This window comes from Crocodylus siamensis, chromosome 10, assembly GCF_052110815.1.
Source record: "Crocodylus siamensis isolate JL-2025a chromosome 10, ASM5211081v1, whole genome shotgun sequence".
Taxonomy (NCBI): domain Eukaryota; kingdom Metazoa; phylum Chordata; order Crocodylia; family Crocodylidae; genus Crocodylus; species Crocodylus siamensis.
In genome coordinates, this window is record NC_143404.1 from 35,786,102 (window position 1) to 35,806,381 (window position 20,280).

At 44.4% G+C, this 20,280-nt stretch overlaps 1 protein-coding gene across 2 annotated transcripts in view; it reads left to right on the forward strand.

Moving 5' to 3' along the window:
- Window positions 1-19,603, forward strand: part of PSD2 (pleckstrin and Sec7 domain containing 2) — a 210,305-nt gene extending 190,702 nt beyond the window's left edge. For both annotated transcript variants that reach the window (XM_090020441.1, XM_090020442.1), the window contains exons 12-15: window positions 3,604-3,761; window positions 9,520-9,664; window positions 12,260-12,403; window positions 17,981-19,603. In XM_090020441.1, coding sequence (XP_089876567.1) covers window positions 3,604-3,761; window positions 9,520-9,664; window positions 12,260-12,403; window positions 17,981-18,187 — 654 coding nt within the window. In that variant the 3' untranslated portion in view covers window positions 18,188-19,603. The remainder of the gene's footprint in view (window positions 1-3,603; window positions 3,762-9,519; window positions 9,665-12,259; window positions 12,404-17,980) is intronic.
- The last annotated feature ends 677 nt before the right edge of the window (window positions 19,604-20,280 follow it).

Sequence of the window (20,280 nt, forward strand, 5' to 3'; positions counted from 1 at the left end):
TTGGAGATTCTTTCTCCCCAGGTGCAGCACCTTGCACTTATCCTTGCTAAACTGCATCCTGTTCTGATCTGCCCACTTCCCCAGTCTGTCCAAATCTGCCTGAATTCACTCCCTGCCCTCCAGTGTGTTTACTATACCCCAAAGTTTAGTGTCATCTGTGAATTTGGACAAGGTGCTTTCAACACCTTCATTTATTGCATGATTCATGTGTTCATTGATTTATTGTGAGATAAACTGTAACATGCCATGTTCAGGCAATAAAATGGCAAACTATCCACACAGAAGTTCCACATTAAATGGAAACCCACTACTTGATAATTCTACAGCTTCCAGGATTTTAATAAAGCCACCAACCTGCTGTACAAGGAACACTGCTGTTGCCCTTTGTGGCATCATGTATGCTGAATTAGCTCTAGAAGGTCCTTTTTGTTCTGGTTGCCCACCTGTAGGTGCACTGCTGCATTCACCAAATGTGGAACATCTTTGCAGTTGCTTCATATTGCACTTTAATGTGAATATGTGACATGCAGCTCAGTGTCAGTTTGATAGATCCCTCATCCCCAGCTGCTTTTGCCCAGTGCATGTGCGCTGTATGCCAGCTGTGAACTGGGTAGCTTTCTGTTCACAGCTTCCCACACCCAGATACATGTGCAACCAACTGTATGCCCCTGCCGACATATAATGGGATGTGGGGAATTTTATACCGGATCCCAACATTTGTTTATCCTGCCATGCCAAACCTCATACTTCTGGCATGGCAGGATAGTTGATTGTTGTGGTCCATGATAATATTCCCCAGATCCTGTCACACAGTTAAATTAACATCTGTCAGTGGCTACCATCATCTTGCCCTTAAGCATGAGTCCCAAAAAACAGCAAGGAGGAGGAGAACCCGCACACATCTTTTGTGTTAATAGGTTTTCAGGGTCTCAGGGACTGTGGATTAGAATCATGCTTAGGTGTTTAAGTCCACTTACATGCCTAATAGGTAGAACTGAATCTGGCCCTAGGCATGCTCTTGGGTGCACTGACTATGAAACCTGGCATGCATTACCCACACTAGCATAATGGGCCAGCTAGGTTTGGACAAACTTTTGATCTACCCCGTGAAGTAGTAAATTAATTTCAGCCCAGCTCCACAATGTGCTAGATTGTCAGAGCATGTTAGGCAAATTGAATTTACACACACAAAAATCACTACTGTAAAGAAATAAACCTCAACATTTACCCTTTCAGCAATAGGCAGCGAATTCTTTTCCCTGCTGCCCAGGCTGTTGGAATGCTGAGATTGTTCTTTGCAGTTAACCTTAAAGAGTCAGCCACATCAAGGTAGGAGTAGCTGCCAGACTTTTCTTGGCATGGGTCTTTCCCACGTCTCACCATACGAGGCCTCCCAGCGTATGTGCTTGTACACGAATCAGCATTTCAAACCTCACATTTTTTCCTGACTACTTAAGAAAAGCAGCTAAGAAAACACATTTCAAGCTACCTGTAGTAAAAAATGTGGCTCTGTATTAATGGCACTTTCTTACACAACCTACTGCATTTGCAATGTCTTTGCACTTGTTTGTATGTATCTGGGGCATTTCCCACGGTTCTTTATGCTGAGACGCTCTTGGACTCTTTCCCTGTCATTCACAGGAAAACTTGTCTGTCACTGGGGGAAATTGTGGGAAGGGCATTGGAGTACTGTCAGCACTTGACTGACATAGTCTTCATCCTTCCTGTTGAGTGGTCAGGTTCCACTCCAAACTGGAGAGAAGTCCAGTTTCTAACCAACCATGGGAGAAGCTAGCCTGGGTGTATAGCTCCTTCAAACCCAGATGAGAGGTTTTACTGTGTAGACGGGAGCGGGGTAAGGGTCGAGCCCCAGGTAAGAATCCACATAGACACACTCACATGCACATGTATGGGTCTGACTCTAAACATATGAGTAATCTGCTTGAAGTCCCCATGACTAAGTGAAGCATGCACATAAAGTGTTGTCAAGATAAGAACTAAAAGCTGTGGTTTAAATAATGCCTTTACTTAGGGATGTACATTTACAGCAAGTAAATGACCAACAAAACACCAGGGACCAGATTTTATTCCACCTATTAGGCATGTAAGTGGAATTAGGTGCCTAAGTGCAATTCTATTCCACCCTGCTGGCGTCCCAGAAAAGCTGTTAATGCATAAAATAGGTGTCTTCCCTCTCCTCATTGCTCTTTTGTAACTTAGTCTTCTGACTAAGATGCTAACTGCTAACGGGTTGCAAAAGTAAAAGTGTTAATGGTGTCTCAGGGTCACAGGCAGGGTGGAATAGGGTTACACTTAGGTGCCTAAGTCTATTTAGGTCCCTAATATGTGGAACATGGGCTGGCATCCAACTTCTGGAGATTTATCAGAAAAGGAGTGTGAAGGGAAGAGGAGACAGAATCTAAGTGTACCTTGATAAAAGGCCCATCTAATCTAGCATGCTCTTTTCTTATGCTTTTCCATCAGAGCCCGTACTCATGAAACCAGTCCAGCCTTCTCCCTGAGCTCTTTCTTTGTAGCCTTCCCCAGAGATTTAGACCACGGTTGTTTCCCTTTGCCTGCGAAGCCCTGCCAGAATTCTTGTGCATTGACCTGCCTACGTCTCAATGCCTGGTTACAGGACTCCAGATCTCACAATCTTCTTGGGATTCTGTATTCAGTGGGAGTCCTGTCAGAAACAGACCACAGTGTAGATTCTGCTGATGCCCTGACTGATACAGCTCTGTCTCATCCAATGTCCCAACATGGCATTAGATGACTGTTGAAGGTATCATTTTTGGAGTGAGTCGTAAAGCCAAGATCCTTGACCACTTTCTAATTTGTTATTATTATTACGTTTCCTTTACTTTTGAAAGCCCCTGATACTGGACAGATTCAGTAAACCAACTGGCAAGCATGAGCTCAATGATATTGTTGAAGCCTCTAAAGGTTCACATACTGAGTTACATCACCTGAACTTAAATGGAATGAACAGTTCCACAATGATAGAGAGATGTAAGAGATGGAGAACAGGGTAAGAAGTTTGAGCCTAACCTCCAGTTAGCTTTCTTGGGATGTGTCTGAATCCTGTATAGTGCAAAGTATTTCAGTCCAGAGATACATAAAGAAAGTAGATACCTTTAGATCTGACCATTAAGTACTATTTTTCCTCTGCTGTGTACATCAGTGCAGCTTCAGTAGCTGATGCAGTGGTGCCCAGTTATGCCACCTAAAGATCACGCCCCTTCATTTTAAAGGGGCTGCACACATGAGAGATTCTTATGTGGGTGAAGATTTTCAGGAGCCCAGGGATGCTTCTTCCTTGGCAGTCCATGGAGTGTGTGTGACATGATGGAGATAAATATTGATAATTATTTTTAAAACTTTCGTGTACTTTTTCACATCATCCTAGTGAATATAATGATGGAGGAAGGTGCCAGATAGATGTTAATTATTATCATTATCACCTCCTAAAACTCACAGTACTAAGGCACTCTTCCCCTTCTCAGCATTCTGTGATTATGGCAGAGAGAAAAGGGCAGTTTTGTTAAAGAAGCCTATGGATGCCAGCACTGTCATTATTCTATTAACACTCCTTCTTAATAGGATGAGTATAAACCTGACAAAGATCTCTCTGAAGTGGATCTCAAAAATGCCATCCGAGTTCACCACGCCTTAGCCACAAAAGCCTCTGACTACAGCAAAAAGTCAAACGTGCTCAAATTGAAGACGGCAGATTGGAGAGTTTTCCTCTTTCAAGCACCGTAAGTACTCTGGTACATCTCACGTTACTCTTATCAGGATAGTTTTACTCCTCCTATAGCCAACAGCAAAGCAGAATTCAGTTTCAAGTCATTATCAGATTTTTTCCTATATTAACCAAAAAAATGAGAAATAGGAAAAGAAGGATTCACAGATAAAAGACAAGATATCATGAGGCCTAATTGTTTCCTGTGCTGTGAGTTGATATTTACATCTGTGAAATGGGGGCATAATTATGGATTAAACCAAATGGTCATGCCTTTTTCCCGCCTTGCATGAGGTTAAAGGGTAAAGGAGGTTTGGGGTCTTAATGTCTTGTGGCTAAATCCTGAGGTCTTTACTCAGTCATTATGTATATATATACACAACCTTTACTCAACAGTTCACTGGTTTCTACCTGCTAGAGGGCTAAGTAGAAGCTCAGGAGGAACTTCTAGATCCGCCCTTCAGTTGTAGAAATTGAACCCCTACACCAGACCTTGGGTATGTCAAGGCCAATATGTTGTGTGACCCATGCTGAGCCCACATGCACAGGCAATTATCAACCAGGTCTCAGATCCCAGACCCTTGTTAGTTAACTGTTATGCTGTTGTTCACGGTGTGCAGCAGTTCAGTTTTCTCAAGTCTCTGTTTGTCCTAATTCCACTGAGGCCCAAAAGCAGAAAAGGCAAAGTTCTGTCGACTGGGCTCTGACCTCGCTGAGTCATACCTCAGAATGGAACTCCATTCACTTCAATGGTGTTACACTTAATTTATCACATAGAAACCCTAGAACAGGCTTGTTCACTGTATTTCCAACTAGAGCAGAAACCAAAGGTACCAGCCCAGTTTCAGGGCCTCAGGAGTAATATTCTGATCCCTGCAGCAGTGGTGCAAGTGCAGAATAACTCATATTGCGTCTACAGCACCAAAGAAATGATGTAAGTGGGATCAGAGCAAGGCCTTGGGGAGTTGCACACTTTTGACAAAGCCTCATAGAAAGCTAAGATGTGGGTTGTTGGTCCACCGTTCTTTCACTTTGCCCCATTTTGCATTTTGTACCCAAGATGCATGCCCATCCAGCAGGAGGCAGGGTCTGATAACTTTTTGATAACTTAGCAGGGCATTCCTTGTTTAAGGTCAGATTCACTCACAAATGTGTTTTGCTTCCATGCCGTCACTTGGATGGAAGTCGATTGTATTTCTTATGGGAGTGGACCATCCCTGAGCAATTGGGTTAGATTAGGTGAACCAGAGCCTGTTGAGATTTGACTAGGCAAGTCAATCAGTGAACTAGTCAAATGTTCATACACATTTTCTTCTTTGATTATTTGCTTTCAAATATTCACGTGTTGGAGTTTTACTTTTTTAAAAAGGCAGAGTCATATTCAGCACTGCATGCAGTAGAAAAGATGAAACACCTCATTGTGTAGTGTAAGATCTTAAGTGCCATTTGACAAAATTCAGTTTAATCTTTTCTACTGAATGCAGAGCTGAATATTAGAGCTGTGGAAAGCTTCAGGTGGTGATTCGATTCAGAGGAGATTAGGCCCAATTCAGTGGCCAAATCTCTGAATCCAAATCGAATCGGGACCAATTAAAAGGTCCAAATTGATTCAAAGCTCTCTGAATCAATTTGGAAAAGATTTGGAGAGCTTTGGCGGTTTGAGCAGTCCCCACTGGCTGCCACAGGGCACTGGACCATGCTGGTAAGTAGTGGGTGGGGAAGTGGGGGACTGGAGGAGAGGGGAAGGAGACCATAGGGAGACCCCTGCCAGGCCCCATCCCCTGCCTGCTTCCCCAGCCTCCCCCCCAACCCCCATGCACTGTCCCAGCCCCTCCATGGCTGTCCTGCGCAGACCCAGCTCCCAGTTGTTTAAAAAAAAACCTCTCTGGCTGCTGCCAGGCTGGGGAGCAATCCCTGCTTCCCCCCACCGCCTCATGCTGCATGGGGTGGTCTGTCATGAGCCCCCCGCCTCCCCTCCCAGCCCCCTCCCATGACTGCCCCACCCACCTCAGCTCCCAGCCCTTTAAAAAACCCTAAACAAACCCGACTCACTGGCAGCTGTAGCAGCCTCAGGGCTTCTGGGGGCTCATGGAAAAACCCCATGCACAGCATGGGGCAGTGGGGGGCAACAGGGATCGACCCCCACCTGGCAGGAGGTGGTGAGCCCTGGCTTTTTTGTTTGTTTTTTTCAAGGGCTGGGAGCTGGGGCAGGGCAGCCATGGGGGGGCCTGGACGAGTGGACAAGGGTTGGGGGGCTCATGGCAGAGCCCCCCCATGTGGTGTGGGGCAGGAGGGATCGCCCCCACCCCGGGCAGGAGCCAGTGAGTGTAGACTTTTTTTTTTCAAAGAGCCAGGAGCTGGGCCAGGTGGGGCAGCCATTGAGATCAGGCGGGGGATGGGGCCTGTGTGATTTGCAGATTTGGCTGATTCAGCAGCAGCCAAATCTCCATATCAGATTCGGCAGAATTGATTCAGGACAGTGATTCAAATCACTGAATCAAATTAGTGTCCCCTGAATTGGTGAAATCCAAATCTGAAGTGAATACTAGCCACTTCGCACCGGCCTACTGAATATGGGTCTGCCTTTTTTTTTTTTTTAAACTCCAACAAGTAACAGACTATCCCTGTGTTCTGTAAATTATTGTGTATCTGTATGGCATCATGTAAAGCTAATAATTTTTCTGTACAGATAACATCCATTCAAAATCTAGATAAAACTGGAATATTTGTCTGGTTAATTTATTGACCTGATACCCCTCTATTTGACCAGAAAGCAGCAATTTAAATAGGAATGCTCAGTCCTATAAACTTAGCGATATCTACTGTTTTTTCTATTACATATAACAAACCTGGGTGTATGTTTACACTACAGTCACGGGAATGGATGCTATGAAGCATGGACATGCCTGAGCCAGCTTTAAATTGTCTAGTTAAGATACCAGTAACAGTCAGGTCATTGCATCACGGAGCTCAGGGCAGACTGCAAAACCTTCCCAGAAAGCAGGGTAGATGATTCTTCACTGAGCTACGTGCTCCTGCTAGTTTACTATTGCTATCTGAACTAACTAATGTAAATCTGGGTTGGCTAGTCTACCCTACACTGCAGTGTCTGCAGGCTAAATGGACCTAAACTAATTGAGAATCTGATCCTTCTCCTATTGAAATCAGTGGGAACAGAAAAAATATCCAGGTTTGGAGAATGAACTGTGACTTCTGAAAGGTCTGTGGAGCCCCCCAGTCCAAAAGGTGCAGATAGATGGTATCAGGAACCTAGCAAAGGACTAACTTGATAAAGAAACTTTGCCCTAAATTGAACAAATTAAAAACAATGTTTGAAGTGTTTCACCCCCTTACATTGCCCTAAGGTTGGGTTGGGCCTCTTACCCAGGATTCCCTTTCCTGGTGGATCCCTGTGGAATGAACATGTTCAAAGGCAGTGCATCAGTGCAGCTTGCAGTCCCTAATTGCACCACATCAATAGTTTGTTTTAAAATAACAGTCATGAACAGACATGCAAACTCCAACCTATGTTCCCATTAAATATAATACTTTGGCCCCCCAAATTTGAAAGTATTCTTGTCATAAAGCTATCTGTCTGCTTGTTTCATCTCTGTCAGTCAGAGCAAGAGGCAGAGAAATCACAAATGAATCTTTAGCTAAGTAGCTGGATCTGTACCTTTGTCTTTTTGTCTGCCTCAAGCGTGGCAAAGAAGCACTCCAATTCAGGCATGCCCTTGTGTCATTCTCTGAAGGAAAGGCCACCGCACTGAGGAGTGACATCTGTGATTCTTCCTAATTGCTTTTCCCATCCTCTTCCCGGAATCCAAAAAACATGATATGGTAGGGCAAAATATGGGGTTCATGTTACAGTATTAAATATTAGGCTATATCTGAACATCCAAGTCCAGGAAGCAAAGTTCTCCATTGGACTCAAATGGGAACTGTGCCTGAACAAAGAATGGAGAATTATGATTAAGGACCTCCTAATTTAGCCCATTAATATCTGAATGAATTAACTCTAGTGCCTGTTCCTTGTGCTTTGTGGGCTCAAGTCTTCCAACCAACGAAACAAAGGGCAGGCTTCTGCTTTACCTGGTGCTCTAACCACCAACCTACAGAATCAGCTGTCATCCGGTGCCATCTCTAGCCTGCTTCTTGAACCTGAGCCATTGCAGCTTGCATTTAATGCTCACTGGATAAACTGGATGGAGAGCAGAGCAGTGAGAGGCTTCTGCCCCATTGGGATCAATGGTCCAAGTTAGCTTGTTTACTTCCTCTTAACCCAACATCTCTCTTTGTCTCAGCTGCTAGCTTCAGAAGTAGAACTGGGTAAGACTAATCCAATGGCCTGATAACTGAGCACTCAACTCTACTATGAAGTCAGAGCAAGACAGGTTCAAAACATCTTGGTGGGGTGGAGCAGGCTACAGTTTGTAAGAACCACTAGACTCTTGGATTGTAAACAGATTCTCATTTGAAATAGTCCTGATGGATCTGAGTCAAAATCCAGGTAAAAGAGGAGTGGCACAGCCGTTTACACATGTAGTCCTTCTAAGCTGCAGCGATGCTCAGTGGCCAGAGACAAAGCACACAGCCTGATGGACTTGTCTCTGGAATGACTGGCAGTTAATCTGTATGAGCCACTATTAACTTACAGACGTAGACAGCATTGTCCCAAGAAAAAATGTTAGTACATTTTGACTCTCATACTTTATGAGTATTTAAAGTGGGGCAATGGACCAGTACGTCTACGTCTGTAAAACAAAAGGCTTTCTCCCAGGAGAAATGTGACGTCCATTTACACCTGATTCATAATGTGTATAACAGGATGCACTTCCTCCTCTTAACACCTGCTAGTCATGATTTAGGTGATTATAGTTTCATTACTTATGCTTGCTCAGTGCAGGCACATATGAAGCCACATACCTATCTAACCAGAATGCAGCCAACTGTGCGTGCTAATGTGCCCTGTGGACACATCCACATCCACTCTGCAAGATTGCATCAAAAATGATAGTTATGTAGCTGGGTAACTGCCATTTGGGTATGAAAAGTGAAATAGGGTTCTGCCCAAGATGAAGCAGCTCAGATCCCACTGGAATTTTGCCTCTTTCAGTTGAGACAAAATAGTCTATAGCAATTGCCAATAGGAAAATAAAACCTTTTGCCTTTGGGTCATTTCTCTATGTCTAGCACAGATTGGCAATGATCAACAGATTTGAAACTAACTGGCCTGATTGTGCGTGAGATACTCTGATCATGAACAGAATTTCACAGCACAAAAATCCTCACCAGAATCAGCAATAATCCATCCCTGTGTTGGCTTTCTTATCTGAGAGGCCAAAAAATGAATGGGCCACAGAAACAATTCTCCTCTCAGCCTGAAAGAAGCTGTACACAACAGGATGGGGCCCAGTGGTGAGGGAACAGCATGTGAGGTGGTGAAACTGTAATACGGCATCTGGATAAACAGAATATTATGGATCAGTTTGTGTGGATAAACAATAGGAAGAGCTGATGTGGGTCTCCACGGCTGTCAATCTCACCCACATATTAAATTCCCTAGGGCAATTTAGAGGCAGGAAACGAACACGGGTTCTAGAAAATATGGATGCTGCCATGCCCAAACATTGACAAAGTCAAAATGCACAGGTAAACAGGGTTTCAGTGCAAGGCTGCCTGAAAACCTGCTTGAGAACAGGCTGCTTCAGTACCATCTTGAACAGCTGCTTGCAGGCACTGTTACAGAAATAAATTCTCTTTCCCCGTAACAGAAGCAAAGAGGAAATGCTGTCCTGGATACTGAGAATAAATCTGGTTGCTGCCATTTTCTCTGCCCCTGCCTTCCCAGCTGCTATATGTTCCATGAAGAAATTCTGCCGTCCCCTCTTACCGTCTTCAACGACAAAACTCTGCCAGGTAATGCATGTATGAGGGGAGGGGCCAAGTGCAGCCGAGTGCCAAGACCAAGACTGAGTAGTTGCTGGAACTGCTTTTGGATTTAGCTAGGCTGGTCTGATCCCAGTTTCATTCCCAGCCTTCTTACGATTAACATATAAAATATGTCACCCCCTCACCACACCCCACCCCATGCCCTGCCATCTGCTGGGCTATGTTTGGTCATAGCTGGAGATACACAGAACATGGCACACCAGAGTGTCAAACTGGTTCCCAAAGTGAGCATCTGTAGGCCACTGGCATAATATGTCATACAAAACCAATTTCCATATGCTGAACAGTGCTGTGCCAGCTTGTCTATAAAAGCTGAAAGGGCATGGTTACAATGGGCTAATAAGCATGAAAATATGGGAATGCCTTTTCTTCAACAAATCATGCATCTCACACTATTCCATCCGAGAGCAAGAGTAAACTACGCAGCATGTGTGTGTCCTGTTTGCAGATTGTCCTACCGTTATTTTATGGCAACTACTGGGTTACACTGCCATTCTTTAAGGTGATTTGTTCTTGTCCTCAAGTCCTTTCTTTTTTTTAATATGTATATTAAGTCACCCATTGCTCTGCATTTCCCAACCTCATATCATTTTTGAAGTCCAAGGGGATGATCCTATTGCCGCTAAACTCAATGGTAAAATTCTCTTTCATTTCAGTGGGGTCAGTTCATGATTTTAATGCTGAGTTACTGGATTATTTGTTTGTAAAGAGCAATGATGAGTGTTTATGTGGTTACTTTTCAGGCAAAAAAAAGTCTCCAATCCCTGTCCCTGATTTCTTGGCAACCTTGTTATTTCCATGCTGCAAGCAAAAGTACTCAATAATCTATTCATGCTATGGGAATGGTATCAGGAACGCAAAGGGCTCCTATATACGCATTAAGGTGCTCTTTCTAATGCATATTAAATTTAGTACCTCCAATGCAGGGTCCTAAAGAAATGCACAGTAGGCTGCCTTTATGCACAGTAATGCATGTGCATGGTTTTTAAGTAATGCTTAATGCGCAGTAGCCTATTTTACTGTGTATTAGAATAATTATGTTTTTTACATGATGCTTTAATGCACAATAAAATAGGCTACTGAGCATTAAAGCGCATGCATAGACATGCACAGAACCGATTACTTTTCTGAGTCAGCGGCTTGTAGAGACACCTATGTGATATATTGTTACAAGTATGCATGACAGTGCCCATTCGTAACTAGCTTTAGTATTTAGATGCCAGATTTATTGAGAAGGTGGAAGCAGTAATTACCATAACACGTTGTCTTATTTCTAGGATCCATTCTGGTTCCTGCAGTCCATTTTCACCTTGTCTTCTTAGGTCCCTCATTGCCATGGGATGCTCTTATGTAGTGTGTCAGACTGTCTTCTTTGCCCACATACTCAGCTTTTACCCATCTTAGCATTATAGCACTTGCTCATCCTGTACCCACTTGCCAATTTCTCATCAAGCTATCCTGAATCCCAGTCAGGTTGCAATACTGAGGGTGACACATACACTTGTTGGTGCCCACTTGGTGTTTGCAGTGGCCAAGTGTCTAAAACATTGCAAGTCATCTGCTCTCATACCGCTTCCATGCTGTCCGTCTACTCTGTAAAGTTATCTCTCTGGATTCCTCGGCTTTTACTCTGGTCAGCAAGAGCAATTAACCTCTCTGATACTTTACCAGCAATCCCTCTCCCTTGGTGCTGTACTGGCATCGAGCACATTAATGCTGTTCATACCTCATTCTCCAGTTCAAACGCTCACCCACAGTGCGGCTGGTATAGTTCCAGATTTCTTCCTCATCAGAAGCTGAAGTTTCACTGTGGCTTTGAGAATGGGGAAGAACACTGAGCCATAGTCCAGTTAAGGTATTGGAGTTGTCTGGAAGTACTGGGACATAGCATCCTCCAAAAATAAAAGGATTGATGTGTAACGTGCAGCTACCTTGCAGTGGTAGGCACCCACACTCTATAACATGGTTTTATGACAGGCAGATTTCATTTAGATAGCTAAGCTCTCCGGAGAATGCCAAACACATTACAGTATTGTGTAAGGCTTTCTAATGAGTAGAGAATACAACCCATACACTTCTCAGCAGAAGGGGGGAAGGGGCAATATCCCAGCTCCCTACTGCAGTGATTGAAGTGGAGAGATACATATCTTTCTCAGAAAGGATGCCATGTAATGATGTCAACTGTCTCACAGATCAGAGACAGGAGTGCCCATTTCTGCTGAAGGAGCATGACAGTTCTGAAGACACTGCCAGTTCTGTCTAAGTGTTAAGTGATGTACTTCATGGTTGCATTGCAAAAATACCTATGACATCATGCAAATCCACTCTTGGCGATAATGATTGATAGGCTTTGTAGGAGCTCAGATACCCATAATTTGGCTGATACTTATCAGGTAAATTTGTGAGTTAAATGCATACATTTGGCTCCAGCACAAAACACAGGGTTGATTCCAGCCATGTGTTTCAAATCCTCGAAAAGAAGAGTTCTGCATCTACAACCTGGCAATGTCCTTGTTTGTACATATTCATACCTTTTAACAGTTGACATGCTTTTCTCTACAGGAGGAACAGCTGAGGTCCCATGAAAATAAAATGAGGCAGATTGAAGACGAATTAGCAGAACATAAATTACATCCTGTAGAGAAAAGCCTCAAGTCAAAAGAGGCTGAAGAGTACAGGCTGAAAGAACATTACCTAATATTTGAGGTAAAGGATATTTCATCTGTCTGGTGATAAATGAATCCTTGGATAAGTCTGATGGGAGATGATAAGGCTGTAATGGGTCCCATGTGTCTGTCTGAGTGCGGCAGGCATTTGTAGGTGGGTGGGGTGCTGTGTAATGACAGGAATTCTCATTTTTGTGCACTGAAATAAAAATCAAAAAAAGAACTATTTTTACAGCCAGCTTCTAAAATGAACAAAAAACAGAGGGAGAAACAGCCAACCTATTATCCCAGAGCCTGCAAATCCCCACTGTTTTGCAGGAGCAAAAAGAGTGAATGCCTACAGGCAGGATAAGTCATACTCGGGGCCAGACCAGAGTAAAGGGGATGGTTAGCTTAGCATAGAGGGCAGTGACATTTTTGGACAAAAGCTTTTTCAGTGAAAAATACAAAATTTGGCAATGAGGCAGAATTTGGAGACTTCATCCCAGTTTCAGCAAAGTGCTCATGTCAAAGACCACTGAAAAACTAATTTCCAAATTTATTTGAAAAAAAAATCCCTTTAAATGCAACATTACCTATTTTGTTTGACTCCAAATAATTTTTTTCAAGTTTTTGATTCACCAAAAATTTCAGGTTTCTATATTTTGTCTTGAATTAACCTCAAAGCTTCTGCTTTACAATAACAGGCTGAAAGGCTTCTTAACATAACTGAAAGTGAGAATACGTTCACCACAGCCCTCCCACTCGGCTGCTGCAGTGGCTGCACACTACCTACAAATTCTCTAGCACAGGGAAAGGCTGCTGTGTGTGACCCACAATTTCAAGGGGGTAATCAGTGGCAGGCCTAGTGACAGGACTCTTGTCTAAGCCCTGTTTGCAATCCACTAGACCAGTGGGTGACCAACCTTTTTAGCAGGTGTGCCCCAAATTAAGCCCTCCCCACCCTACCCCCCCCGGCCAAGTGTACCTGATAGAGTTTGCACCCAAGGGTGCCAGAATGAAGGTGGTGGGGCTCCAGCCTCCAAACACACTGCTGAGTGTGTAGCAGGGGCAGAACACTGCTGCAACAAAAAGTGTTAATGCCTAGAGCCAAGCTAACCCTTCCTTGGCCCCATACCTGCTATAGTTTTGTATAGCCAGTGAGGATTGAAAGCCCTGAATTTGGTAACAGCTGCAGGGTCAGGAAAGTGTTAAACTGTCTCTTAGCAGAGACACTGGCTGTGTACTCCCTCACAGCAGCAGCATCCTGCTCCTGCTCCACTCTACCAGTTGCCTCCATTTCTGTGCCTCCCTGAACCGAGCACTTAGGGATCATGGGCCACATGCAGCAGCTGCCCATGCCACTAGTGGCCTGCATGCCACAGACTGGCTACCCCTATATTAGACCTCAGTTGCACTAGGTTGCGGTGAGCTACATAACATGCCTTCTTGTTGGCAAAAAATGGTTTCAAGTTCTTACCCCTGAAATTGAAGTACCTTGTAGGCAAAAACACCTGGGCTTAGGTCCTTCTAAGGAAAATCCTGATGAATGGAAACATGTGCCACAATCAATACAATGCCAAAAACTCATGTGGTTTAGAAAACAGGATGGTGCATTCACTGGTAGCATTAACACATGCAATATCACCACCTCACTTTAAATGAAATTCACTCCTATGCAAAAAAAAGCCAGCACAAGGCCATTTAGCCCAATACAAGAGGTCTAGCCCTCTCCTCAGGGATAGCACTATGCTTGAGAATAGGCAAACTGCCTTCTGAGAAGCTAAAATCACGGAGGTCCAGGGAAAGGCAGAGTTGGTTCAAGGAGTGGCAGGATTCATATCTTTTGAGGGATAGTAAAACCTGGTCTAATCTAATTTTCAAGTAAATATGAAAGGGAAAGATAGTAGGGCTGTGCAAAACGGCAGTGTTCGTTTGGACCTCCTGAAGGAACAGCGTTCTGTTTTGACTTCTGTTTCAAGCTGAAACGGCTGTTCCCTTCCGTCAAAATGTTCTGCCATTTCAACTCTGTTACACTGTTCCACCCATAATGGGGAAGGTCAAAACAGGCTATAACTCTGTCATTCCTGGCCTGATTTGGATTAAACTTGCAGGAATGGTAGCCCCTACATCAGAAGTGTACATCTAGGGCTCGGTTGAACAACTGTTCACCAGGACACCCTTGGGGAAAACTAGGAGTAATGGTCACAAACTCCTGGAAGATCATTTCAGGCTTGTTTCAGGCTCAGCATTAGGAAAAACTACTTCACAACTCTGACCGTTACTCCTAGTTTTCCCCAAGGGTGCCCTGGTGAACGGTTGTTCACTGAGCCCTAGATGTATGCTTCTGATGTAGTGGTAAGCTGCTACCAAGTCCCCTCAGCCTTCTCTTTTTCAGGCTGAAGAGTCCCAGGTCCCTCAGCCTTTCCTCATGGCTTGCTGTGCAAGTCTCTGATCATATGGGTAGCCCTTCCCTGGACTCTCTCCAGCTTTACCATATCTTTGTTAAGGTGCAGAGCCCAGAACTGGACGCAGTACTCCAGCTGCCGTCTCACCAGTGCTGAGTACAGCAGGAGAATCACTTCTTTTCACTGGTTTTGCTGGAGATGCATCAATTGATGCATGACAGCATATTGTTGGCCCTGCTGCCTACAGCATTGCACTGCTGGCTCATGTTCATACTGTGATCAATTATTACCCCCAGGTCTGTGGTTGCAAGAGATGAGGGATCTGCAGTCCTGCTGCATGATGAGAGGCAGCAGTTGCACAAGCACCCTGTCATGAGTTTTGTTTGTCAGCAGGCAGAGGTGCAGGGCCCCAGAACCCAGAACCCCTGCACCTATCTCCTCGACAGCTGGCAGGCTTCATGGCCTCAGCAGGGGCCAGCAGGCCTGCAGCTTTCACCCTGTTGTGCCTTAACAGCAGCTAGCATGCCTGCAGTTTTTGACCCCGCTGTGGCTTAAAACATACATGTGACACAAGTTTGGCTCTCAAGACTTTGGGGTGCAGTTTCTCTGAACCCCCTGCACCTATCTCCTTGAAACTTGGCAGGCTTCATGCCCTCAGAAGGGGCTACCATTCCTGCAAGGATCATCCAAATCTGGCCAGAAATGACAAAGTTATAGGCTGTTTTAACCTTCCCCATTATAGCCTATGGGCGAAACGTCAAAACAGCATCGAAACAGTGAAATGTTTCGATTTGTCTTGTTTTGTTTCGAGGCTGTTTCGACCATACCTGTTCTGCTTTGATCTTGCTGTTTTGACCTCGAAACAAGTCGAAATAAGGTCGAAACAAAACTGGTGGCAAAATTTCGCACAGCACTAATAGGGCTTCCTTTTATACTGTACCCTATAATACAAGTTTAAGACATGATTTAATGGTAACAATGAACCATTTAATGGTAACAATGAACCATTTCATGAACAAAATGCTGGACAGATGCGTTTAAATCAAACAACAAGAAATGCTTCTTCTCACAGATTGTAGTTACTGCCATGGGGCACTTGTACACGTGATGAAATTGGCCTGTTAAGCAGTTTAATTGGACTTTTTTCACTGGTTTAATGGAGTTACAGTTTACACCCGCAGCAGGGTATTACATTTCAATTTCATCACGCTGTACACGTGCAGTGGCATATTTAGATTTAAATGACTTTGTTATGTAGCAAAGTAAAACACATCTGCTGTATTTTAGTTTACTACATAACAAACTGCAGCGATAGACCGGGAGAAGGTGGTTGGGATGGTGCACAGAGCACTGGAAGCCCAAGCATGCTCAGGGAAGCTTGGGCTTAGCAGGCTTCCAACACCCTGTGCACCATCCCGGCTGCCTTCTCTGGTTGCCAGCATACCTGCTGCCTTTCCACACTGCCCCAGGGGCAAGCCATCCTGTTCCCAGGTGGTCCCTGGTGGTGGGAAGGCAGCAGGGATGGTGCACATGGCTCAAAGCTTGAAGAAGACCACCACGCCCAAGCTTCCCTAAGCATTCCTGGGCTTTCAGCACCCTGTGCACCACTGGATCAGGCTGGGTGCTGTCTGCAACCTGGGGAAGCACCCATGCAGCTAGCACCCTGCCTGGGCAGCCCCAGGGGGTACCACCATCATGGTTGGAAGCACCGGGTCCCCGTGCAGCTCAGGGGCTGCACAATCTGGCAGCAGCTTGTGTGGAAAGGCTCTGCCAAGAAAAGAAAAAAAAGCAGCAAGGGGCCTGTTCTGGTTTTATTTTTCCTGCCCACCTCTCTTGTGGCCAGGGGATGAGCTGCCAGTGTCTCCTGAGCTGTGGGGGGTCCCAGTCCTTCCCTCCATGCTGGCAGCACCTGGGAGGCCCTGGTGGGGCACTGCTGCCATGGAGGGAAGGACCAGGGTGCCCCACAGCTCAGAGCTCCCCTGGCCATGGGAGACATGGGCAGGCTGTGGGGGAAAAAGAAATAAAAGAAGGATCAAGCCCCTCATCACTTTTTTTTTTTTAATCTGGTAGAGCCTGCCTGTGTGAGCTGCTGCCAGACCAAGCAGCCCCTGAGCTGCAGGGGGCTGATCTTTCCCTCTGTAGTGGCAGTGCCCCTCAAGGCACCCAGGTGAGGTTCTAGCAGATGGATGCCACCTGGGGGTGCTGCCGCCATGGAGGGAAGGACCGGGGCCCCCCACAGCTCAGAGCCTGCCAGCAACTCACTACCCCCAGGCAGAAGAGAAGTGGACAGGCCCCAGGGGGTGGAAAAAAAGGGTTCAGGACCCTCACCACATTTCTTTCTTCGTGGTGGAACCTGCCCACAGCTGGCTGGGCTGAGCTGCCAGGGGGCTGTCACTGGTCCGCAACAGTGTCGGAAGTCCCTAAATTGAAATGGTTGTTTTTTAATTGACACAATTAAAAACCCGCCATTTCAATTTAGGGAGAACTAAACCCCCATCACATGTACAAGCAGCCATGGAAAGTAGGATGAATAGGTACTGTTATGAAAGCAAGATAATTTTACACTGGTGTATTTAACGCTGCATCAATTCAGACATATTGGGCATTTGTCAGAGATTGTGCTTCTTGCTGTCAGTAGGATCCCAGCCTTATGGCATAAAAGCACTTTACATTTATACCTATGTAATTTACCTCAGTTTTGTACAGTAAAATTAATCACACCAGGCCCTAGAATGGACAGAGAAGCTGCAGTCCCCAGGGTAGCTGTATAAGTGTCTAGTATAGTGCTTTGACATGGTGTTGGGAGGGTGCAGGTAATAGCCTGTTTCCTTAAGCAGACAGCAGCCCTGAGATAAGCATCAAGAACATAACAGTTACACCGGTGTAACATACAACAGCAAAGACTTACCCCTGATTTTTCCAGAGCTAACTTAATTCTACACTGGATTCAGTTAAGTTAAACTGGTCCAAGGCTTTATGTCAAAGGCTAATTATACATTAGTGGTGCAAAAGTCAATTAAACACCAGTGTAAATGTGTGTTGCTTACTTTGGATTCCTACTGTGTTCATATCCCACAAGGTTAAATCAGTTCATAACAATCCCCTGCCCACAAGCCAAAGGTTTATCTGGTGTAGTGTGCTGGTGATGGCTGACTCATTACTAGATGCCTCCAGCACCCTGGCTCTTCCCTATTACCACACTGCCTGTTCTCTTCCGTTTCCCTCTACAGAAAAGCCGCTATGAGACATACATAAGCCTGCTGTGTATGAAGATAAAAGTGGGGACAGACGATCTGGAGAAAATTGAAGCCAGCTTTTTCACAGTGGAAGTTGATGATCTCTCCTTGCGGAAGACACATTCAAGCCCTTCCTTGAGCCAAGGACACTTGTGTGTACATAGCAAGGCAGAAAAGGACATTATAGAGGCGAACACTTAACATGTAACACTAGTGTGGGGGAAAACAGTCAGTGATCCTTAGTACTCCTTAGATCAATGAGCACAATTTTACCTAGGAAACCATATGAACAAAAACTGTAGAAGTATATGACGTGGTGACTACTCAAACAAAAGAAATCAAAGAAGCTTTAGTTTACACTTTGCTAATTCTTACCCAGTGCTCCGGCACTTCAGTGTCATAGACTCTCCACTTGTTCTTCACATCTTTAGCACTCCTGGCATTTCATTTACTACTGCGACCTGCATACGCAATAAAGGGACAGGTCATGTGTAAAAAGGTTGGGCTGCTCTGTCGCCTTATTTCACATGCAGCATTTCCATCAATCCACTCCTGCAGTTTCTGACAACTTGGAGACACGACCAAATCTTGGGTTCTCTAATCCGTCCCTTACCTTTTAAACAATCAGCAGCAGGTCTGCAACACCACCAGCATTTACAGTGTACAGGCAAGAAACAGCAGGAGGAAACAAAACATCAAGGAGCAGAATTCAACATGTTGCAATAAGACAGGTTCCACAAGACATTTATTGAAAAGCAAAAGGTGTTATTATCATGTGTGTGCAAAAAGTGATCTGTGGGTCGCAATAGTGGCACCATAAGCCCTATTGCTTTCTTTTTATACAAATAAATATATATAAATAACTATATATAGGGAAACTTTAAAATGCTTAGAAAACTTGTTATTAAAAGTACCACACTGAAATGCAAGATGGCTGGGGAACATTGCCAGGAAAACAATTTGAGGATACAGGGGTCTTAATTATCTTGCAGAATGATTTTTAAAATGCAGTAATCTATGTTTCTTTTTCTTTTCCTAATGAAATCCCATATGGCTTTGCTGTGAAACATTGCTCTATTGTTGACGCTTATTAAACTAAATAGCCAAACCACTGCTTCTTTTGTGTCCATAACTTCTGCAGCTTTGAACAGAGGTGCTATCTGAGCAGTGCTTCAGATACAAGCTTAACTACATAAGTGGGGTGGGTGGGAAATCTAACTTCCGTCCATTGATATTGTACTTACTCCATTTTGCTATGAGCATACTATACTCCTTTAACAGAATATTGTGTTCCTGTTTCTTTCTGTTGTCTGTGGTCCAATTATTTACTGTTATAATAGAAACAATTGCATTGCATTTCAGATGCCCATGATTGTCTCATGTCACTTTATTTATTTATTTTCATTTAGTATTTCTAGGCATGTTCACAGTAATCAAGTTCCAGTTTTAAAGGATCTTGTAGCTGCTAATTACAGTAATTTACAATTTATATTTTTGCAGCTTTTTTTAAGGAAAATAAAAGGAAAATAAAAAAGGAGATTTGTTTAGACTCTGTCAACTTTTGGGAGTTTATAGACTTTTGGGTTTCCATAATGTCTCATACCACTTAAAAACCTCCACCCAATTTTACCTCTTCTTCTTTTGATCTCTTTGGTTCTTTGTACAGTTTGATAGTTTATTTGAAAGGATGCACTAAGAATCGTGTAAAAATAACAATAAAGCTGAATCTGTTGATAAAGAGAATTGGCCTGAAATTGTTTCCAGTGTCTCTGTCCTGTATGTAAGCGCTGCTAGTATTCTGAGGGTGAAATTCTGTCCCTACTTATAACAGGGTCACAAGCCAATGGGCAAAGCGAGGGAAAAGGTATAAGGAGAAACAGCAACACTACAGTAACTCAGCACTTAAATTTCCCCCCCATACCTTCAGATGTGTCCCCAAACAAGACTTTAGTCCCTAGAGCACTCAAACAGCACCCTGCAACTGCCCCCAAGTCTTAGTCCAGCTCCTTCAGTTGACAGCCCTGGCTGACTCAGCCAGTGAGATCTCCAGCTCCACTACGCACTGCTCTGCATAGGGCTGGCCAGGTCCCACCTGCTTGCTGCTCTCTCTTCCCCATACTCCTTACCAGCCTCAAGCTTCCTCTTCCTTTTTCCCATGCCCCAACCCTGCCAGCCCTGCAGGTTTCTGGGAGTTATAGTCCAAATTAAGAGTCAGCACAGCTCTACAGACTGTCCCTGGTTCCTCCTGTTCTCACACATATTTCATTCACATAACAACTGATTTGTGGAACAAA